Source organism: Echinops telfairi, unplaced genomic scaffold (assembly GCF_000313985.2).
Source record: "Echinops telfairi isolate 266 unplaced genomic scaffold, ASM31398v2 ScPeMD7_7417;HRSCAF=8455, whole genome shotgun sequence".
Lineage (NCBI taxonomy): Eukaryota > Metazoa > Chordata > Mammalia > Afrosoricida > Tenrecidae > Echinops > Echinops telfairi.
In genome coordinates, this window is record NW_022111317.1 from 2,868,347 (window position 1) to 2,876,315 (window position 7,969).

General features: G+C 59.0%; 1 protein-coding gene across 1 annotated transcript in view; it reads right to left on the bottom strand.

Annotated features, from left to right (window-relative positions):
* Window positions 1-7,969, bottom strand: part of LRP5 (LDL receptor related protein 5) — a 57,929-nt gene that overhangs the window by 16,766 nt on the left and 33,194 nt on the right. The window contains exons 12-14 of the mRNA XM_030887540.2: window positions 7,786-7,969; window positions 6,134-6,457; window positions 3,769-3,968 (exon numbers count right to left, since the gene is read on the bottom strand). The exon at window positions 7,786-7,969 is cut by the window's right edge and continues 1 nt beyond it. Of these exons, the coding sequence (XP_030743400.1) occupies window positions 3,769-3,968; window positions 6,134-6,457; window positions 7,786-7,969 (708 nt within the window). The remainder of the gene's footprint in view (window positions 1-3,768; window positions 3,969-6,133; window positions 6,458-7,785) is intronic.

The following is a 7,969-nucleotide window of genomic DNA, read 5'->3' on the forward strand; positions in this document are numbered from 1 at the left end:
TTCACAGGTGACAACCTTCACACTCCGAAACTTGGGGCCACAGCTCCAACTGGGCTGGCTCGCTGCTTTCACCGAAGGTCCGGGGAGCACAGCCTGGGAAAGGGGACCTCCTTCGGGCCTGGCTGACTCAGGCTTGGGGGCAGAGGGGGACCGTCTGTGGGGCCCCAGGCACCAGAACCACCATTCCAGACACAGGCTCGGAGGAAGCACAGCCACACTACGGCCCGAGCTGAGAGCGTGAGAAGGGAGAGGGGGAGACCAGCACAAAGGAAGGGGATGGGGAGAATAAAGCACGCTTCCTTATCGATGAAGAGACCAGAGATACTGCAAAGGCCCGGGGCAGAAAGACAGGATGTTCACACAGTCCTCCCCACAATGGGACAGACCTTTGAGTTTGGGGTCTGAGACAAGAGCCGAGCATGACACAATGCACATTCCTGAAAGGCAGAGGGACACTAGGGACACTACAGAGGACAAGTCAATCGTAGAAGAACCCTGCTAGAGCCAGCCCACTGTGGAGAAGTCCAGTTATCAGGACACACACTCTCTCTGCTTCGTCTTCCTGCTGACAAGCTACATGGAGCTACATTGATGAAGCCAGAGCCCTGGAGCTGGAGGAGCCACGTGGAGACCCACACCAGCACTAAGATGCTTCCACCACCACTGGATCCACAAGACTTCCCACCCACTGGCCTGTGATCTTCCTCCATTCAGCATCATTGCCTGTGTTGTATGAGTCTGAAGAAGAATTTATAGACTGATATTGGGCATATGGGCTAATATCGGACTTATGTTCTTGATGTGGACTGGGCTGGGATGTTTTCTTAACACACGGTTACTCTTTGATATCAGGTTCTCTCTTATACACACCAGTGTCTCTGGGTTTGTTTCTCTCGTCCACCTGGATTAACACAGCAAGGATGGTGCAGGATCAAGGGGAGTGTCCTTCTGCTGGACACAGGGTTGCTAGGAACTGGGACTGGATGGCACCTGAGGACGACGACCTCTGCCTGCAGTAGCTGGACAAGGAGCCGGGGAGCCAGGAGGGAAGGCTTGATGCCTTTGCACTCTGGTGCTGATGAAGCCCGGTGCGCACCCCGTGGGCAGCCAGAGCACCCAACAAACCGCTCCTGGAAGAGGTGGGGCAGATTGCTCCTGGGAGGAGGCAAGTCTCACCTACTTTGGACATGCCACCAGGAGGGGCCGTCCCTGGAGACGGCCAGCACGCTAGGCCAAGTAGAGGCCAAGGAGAGGACATGCCACCAGGAGGGGCCGTCCCTGGAGACGGCCAGCACGCTAGGCCAAGGAGAGGCCATGCCACCAGGAGGGGCCGTCCCTGGAGACGGCCAGCACGCTAGGCCAAGTAGAGGCCAAGGAGAGGACATGCCACCAGGAGGGGCCGTCCCTGGAGACGGCCAGCACGCTAGGCCAAGTAGAGGCTCGGTGGAAAAGAGTTAGGCGAATTGCCGTGGAGGCCGCCGCATGGGCTCTGACTCAGCACCCCTGAGAGGATGGCGCAGGACGGGCAGCATCCCACTGCTCTGCACTGGTGTCCCTGGGCGCAGACACCAACTCGATGGCTGCGAAGGAGAGCGGCGCCGCTACATTCACGGACAGAACTGCAGCGTTTTGCACCACACCTGCTGGTTCTAGGGATATGCACCACCGTGGGTGGTAACAGAACGGACTGTGTAACTTCCATGGAATGTAGAAGCCACCCAGACTGACCAACGTCCGCTGTCCCCGTGAGGGGAGGGGGGCCTCCCTTAGGGTTTGGTGGCGAGACCACGACTCCAAGGGTCACCCCGGTCTCTATAGATCACCATGGTCTGCCAGTTTCATACCACTCGGGCGTACCCCCAAGTTACATGACAGGAGCCCAGACCTGTGCTTACCCAATACTGGGTCCCATTGGCACTATCTTCCCCCCAAGAAAAGGGTCCAGACATACCAGTGTCCCCTGCAGCTTCGTCAAACCAGCACCCCCTCCCCCCAGCAGGATCATCCAACCAGCACCCCTGCAGCTACATTCACAACAGCTAAAAGGTGGGGGGCGCAACCCAAGAGACCACCCCCAGGTGAATGGATGAGCACAACGGAAGAGCGTTCCGACAACCGCCGTGCAATCCTCATTCTCCCGTCACGAAGGGCGGGAAGTCCTGCTCCACACACGGAGGAGCCGGGAAGACACCAGTCTGGGAGGAGGAGGGCGGCACACAAGCACCGGCCTCCATGCCCTTCCAAGGCGTGGTGTCCCGGGGGCACAGTGGGTCAGGCCACCCCCCACCCCGTGGGAGAAAGACAGGCAGTCTGCTTCCGTGAGAAAGGACCGTAGGGAAACGGACGTGTCCACTCTGAGCCGGGATCGAAGGAACAAGCAACAAGGTACATGCATGCTCTGTTTTCTCGTGAAATGCTAGCCTCTCGGAGCCCTGGGGGTGCAGTGGTCGCACTGGGCTGCTGACGGCACGGCACGGCACGGCACGGCACGGCGAGCAGTTCAGAGCCACCAGCCGCTCCTTGGGAGGAAGAGGGACTTTCTACTCCGTCAACAGGACAGTCTCAGAACCCTACAGGGGAGGTTCCAGCCTGTCCCGCAGGGCCATCGTGAGCCAGCCTCAACTGCACCGCAGTGAGTTTGTTTGGGTTTGGTTTCTGAGAACAGGCCCAAGCAGGCCGGTGGCAGAGTGGGTACGCATTGAGCTTCGAACCCCAAGGTGGGCGGTTCGGAAGCGCCAGCTGCTCCTAAGGAGAAAGACGAGGTTTTCTACTCCGGTAAAGCGCGACAGTCTCTGACACTCACGGGGGCAGTTCTACCCTGTCCCGTGGGGCCAGTGAGCCGACATGGACTCGATAGCGGGGCGTTTGAGCCGGTCCCCGCAACCAAAGCTGAGAAGCGATTGCCAGGGGCAGGAGGGTGAGGGGACGGAAGTCACCTCTGAGTTCCCGTCCGCCCCAGACAAGGCAGAAACCCTTTGTACGGAGTCCGTTCTGACTCCCCCAGGGATCCCCGTAGGACGCAGGACATGTCCCACGGCTGCCATCTCCCCAGACAGAGAGCCACATTCTTCCTGGGGAGTTCACACCACTGACCCTTCGCTTGGCAGTGGAGGGCCCAAACCACTGTGCCATCAGGCTCCGGAGCATCCACTGGGGTGGGGAAACCTCCCGGAATGGGACAGCCGTGACCGCCCCACAACCCAGCAAGTACAGCCCCCCGCGTCTGATGCCGGCGAGCAGTCCTAAGGGCTGGCTCTGGGGCCTGGTGACACTGAGCTGCCGAACCAGCCTCAAGGGAGGCGACCCAATGCCCCCGCTGCTCTGTAGGAGGAAGGGGAGGCCAGCGATCAGAAACCTGAGCGCCTCCGGATCGTGGATCCAGGTAAAGGCTCACAGAGCAGGTCACCTGCGTGCCCCTCAACAATTCACCCTTGTTTTGTTTCCCCTCGTCCATCCCCACCCCACCCCCTCGGCGGACATTCCCCGACCCCAGCCCCTCCGTTTCCTGTTCCCGCACCTCCTTCCCTAGATGGGGAGCATTTCCTCCAACGAGGGGGTGTCAGGGAGTCCGAGGGAGAATCCCTTCCTCCTCGCTTAATTCCACCTTTGCACAAGCTTTGTGAAGACCCCGTGTGTCTTACCACCATCATCTTTCTCAGTCGCCAAAGACAGGGGTGAGGGGGTAGCTTGGAGACTGCCAGGGTGCAGTGGTCCTCACAGACGCCCCCCCAGCCCCCGAGGGACCCCAATCCGTGTTGGAGTTCTGACCTGGGTCCCGTCGTCCTTGGCTCGCTTGATATTCTGCCGCCCGTCCACCCAGTACAGGAACTTGTCCAGCGGGTCGTAGTCGACGGCCTTGACGTTCCTCAGCCCGTGCAGGGGCAGGATGAGGTCGGGGCTGTGAGGGTCATCGGGGATCACCCGGCTGATGGCGCATTTTTGGCTGAACAGTAAGAAAGCTGTGGGTGCTGGCAGGAGACAGGCAGACAGGGGGGCTGGGTGTCAGCACAGGAGACTAGAGGGGAGCTAGTGGGGCGTGGAAGGAGTCCCCTGCCCCCCAATCCGTGTTGGAGTCCTGACCCCATGGCCATGACCCTCTGGAAACAGGATTTCCCGAGGGTGTGAATGGGGTGGCCATCAGCTCCGAGGGTGACGGACAGAATGGCACACACAATGGCAAGACAAGCAGAGATGGCAGAGAGGTGGATGGCACGTGGCACTTGGCACCACCAAGACCTGAGGCACTCTGCTGGGGCCACTGAAGCCGGGACAAGACCCTCCCCTGGGGGTGCAGGACAAGGTTTCCCCTGGGGCCGGCGCCCGGGAGCCAGACTCCACCGTCCTCAGCCAGGGAGTCCGTCGTGGAAGAAGTACGGCCAGTGCGCTCCTTAGAGGCAGGGATGCCGAGACTTGGTCTCATGAGCTGTGTTAGTCTGGGTACGTAGGAGAAACAAATGTTGAGTTCGTTAATTGTGCCAGCCTGGCCGATAAACGCATGTGGGGCCGGTTGAAAGGTGGAGGGATAAATGGTGAGCCTCGCCTTTCTAGTTCTCAGGTCTCTTGCTTTGTGATGGTCGGACCAGGGTGCAACTGCCTTATCCAGTTGCTTGCTTCAGCTGGCAAGGCTCACTTCCTACAAGACATCCCCAAGGAGAAGCCGCATGGACCTATCCCGATGCAGCCCTGGGTGCTGGAGCAGCCGTGTGGAGACCCCTGCTAGTGCTGAGATGCTTATTCGTTCACGGACTCAGCTTTTCCTCCTGCAGTCGGCATCATTGCCTCTGTTTTGTGAGGTGGAGGACTTTGTGGACTGGTGTTGGGTAAATGGGTTAATGTTGGACTTGTGGGCTTGGGCAGCATTGGGTTGGGATGCTTTCGTGATGCACCTTTTCTTTACCTAAAACTCTCTCTTATATATGAGTTGCTGTGGATTTGTTTCTCTAAAGTACCCAGACTAATAAATTATGAGAGACCCGAGAACTAGAAAGGCGAGGCTCACCACCCATTTATCCCTCCGCCTTTCAATTAGCCCCACATGTGATTATCGGCCAGGTTGGCACAATTAACTAACTCATGAGCTTTGCGTGTATTGTCAGTCCCCGGAGAAGGACGTCAGGCTTGGTGAAAAAGAGGAAGACCCTTGACAAGACGGATGGACACAGTGGCTGCAGCCCCGAGCTTAAGGGCAATGGTGAGGATGGCGGGGGACCTGGTGCTTTGTTCTGTCGGGCTTGGGGTCTCTAAGGGCACCTACCACCACCAGCCATGAGCCAGTAGAGGTTACCTCTTTACAGCGCCCTCTGGTAGCACCGGTCCCCACAGCCAACCCAGGGCCCTCTGTAAGCCAGGGCGCCCCCAAGCACTGGAGGGGTGGGGGGGTTACAGCCTCTCGGAGTGGGCCCCCCAGAGCCCTGCACTCCACGTGAGCTGTGACTATCACGTGAATGTTGTGCAGGGTCCGTGAGCGACTGTGCTGTTGACACCTGGGATTTTAGACCAGGAAGGGGAGAGGCGGGAGCTCAAACCCACACAATCATGACACTTGTTGCTGGAAGGGGGGGATGGGACAGGACACTCTATGGTGCCCCAGGCTTGAAGGAGCCATGTCGCCAGAAGGGACAGCCCGGGCCGAGGAGGAAATGAGTTTCGTGGAGAATACACCAGACCAGTGCGGAGAGCCTAGAATTTTGAGTGAATGCTCAAGCCTGGGACTCAGAGACCACCCTAAGGCAGTGCTTCCTCATGTGGGGTGACCCCGTATGTGGGCGTAACATGTGGGGGGACCCACCTGGACAGGAGCAGTGTCTGGGTTCCTAAGACCATAGGAAATAGGGTCTTGGGCGACCCCTGTGAATGGGTCGTTTGGGCCCCAAGGGGTCTCCAACCACAGGTGGAGAACCACTGCCCTGAGGAATCCCCCTGCTTGCACCTGGGACTCAGAGACCCACTAAGGATCCAGAAGCTCCAGGCACAACCACCTAATTGGGTGTCCATGGAGCAATGGGCTCGGCACCCAGCTGGCGTCACGAGGCTGGTTCAGTGCACAACCTGGCCAACCGTCCACGTATCTAGCCCAGTGACATCAGCCTGGCAGCCACCCGCAGCCCTCCCCAGCTGGCCCAGGGGCACGTACGGCTGCAGTTGCGGCCACTAGGGTCCAGGGTGTAGTGCGAGGTGCAGCCGCAGCGGTGTCCGCCGGGGACGGCGAGGCAGAGCTGCCCGCACTGCCCGTTGCTCTGCGTGCAGCCATTGAGCCCGTTCTGGCGCGAGGAGTGGAAGACCAGGATGTCCATCACGAAGTCCAGGTGGCCCTGGATGAGCGTGCGGTTCCGTCCGCTGGTCTTGTCGGCCCGCTCGATGCTGTGCAGGTTCCAGTCCGTCCAGTAGATGTAGTCGCTGTACTGGGTCAGGCCGAAGGGGTGGGGGAGGTCGTCGGCGATCACCACGCGCTCCTGACCTGGAGGCGAGGTGGGGGCATGACACACGGCTCAGGCACCAGAGGTGACGCCCAGGTGGGTGAACTGTCACTCTGCTCAGGGAGGAGTCGGTGCTGCCACGGGACCCCCATGCACGGGAAGTTCTAGTACACCCAAATCACACAGGAAGACAGACGTCGGGGCAGCGGTCACCTCTGATCAGGCTGGAGGGGGCCCAAGGGCGCCTTCCAGGGCACTGGAGGCGTCTAGAACTCAACGACTAAGCCACCTGATCAGGGTGACATGCATGAACATGGGTGCGGATGGGAGAATCATGCCTTTGCTTAGGGGTCTCCCACTGTGAGACTCACAGTGACCTGATGAGACAGGGCGGAACTGTGGGTTTCATGACGGTAACTCTTTACGGGAGTAGAAAGCCTCCTCTTTCTCCCTGGGAGCAGCTGGTGGTTTTGAACTGCTGACCTTGGGGGGAGCAGCCCAGCTTGTAACCAGTACACCACTCAGGCCCTTCACATAAGGTCTACCCTGAGTAACTGTTAAAACTAGTCTTTTAAAAGTAGAGAGCAATGGAGTCATGGGTGGGGGAGGAGGGCGGCAAGGGAGGGGAGGTAAGCGGTGGACTAGAGTGAGGGTGACGGGCGACGACCTCTGGTGCTCGGGCTGTGTCCTCAGTGCCATCGAGTGGACTCCGACTTACAGTGACCCTATAGGGGAAAGTAGAACGGCCCCTGGGGGTGTCTGAGACTGCAACTCTTTATAGGAGTAGAAAGCCTCCTCTTTCTCCCTGGGAGCAGCTGGTGGTTTTGAACTGCTGACCTTGGGGTTAGCAGCCCACTGCGTAACCACTAAGCTACCCAGGCTCCTGTGGGCTGGAGAAACCCTGTCACCAGAGAGGCAGCTCCCGCCGTCTCGGTTGGGGCGAGGTCCTAAGACGATCACCAGCATGGCCTCGATGATGCTACGGCCCTTGGGGGACAATGGGTCCCCACCTCTAGAGACTGATGAGAGAGGCTGGTCCTTAAGAGGGGAGAGAAACCAAGGACCAGAGAAGTGTAAGCCCCACTGGGGGGGAGGGGGAATGAGCAGGGGAGGGGGAGGCTGATGAGTAGACAACTCTGACGATATCTGACACGAAAACAACCCCCTTGTGATCGAAAACATGAAAACTGCTCATGTAAAAAAATAAATAAAAATAGAGAATAAGAACCGTACAGCAAGCTTTTCTTCACGAAGGATATTTTCAAATGATGCGACGTTAAAGGGGGCAAACCCTGAGCAGCACTGAGAGGTGGCAGCAACCCTCCCGCCCCCCACCAGCTGAGCGCTCGGGACCCCGCCAGCGCCTCACCCAGCATGTCGGAAGCCTCGATCATGTTTGTGTCCAGGTCGGTCCAGTAGAGGCGCTGGTCGGCGTAGTCGATGGTCAGGTCGTTGGCACGGCCGACCTTGTCCACCAGCGTCATGCAGCTGGTGCCGTCCATGAAGGCCCGCACAATCCTGGGCTTGCCGCCCCACTCGGTCCAGTAGAGGTA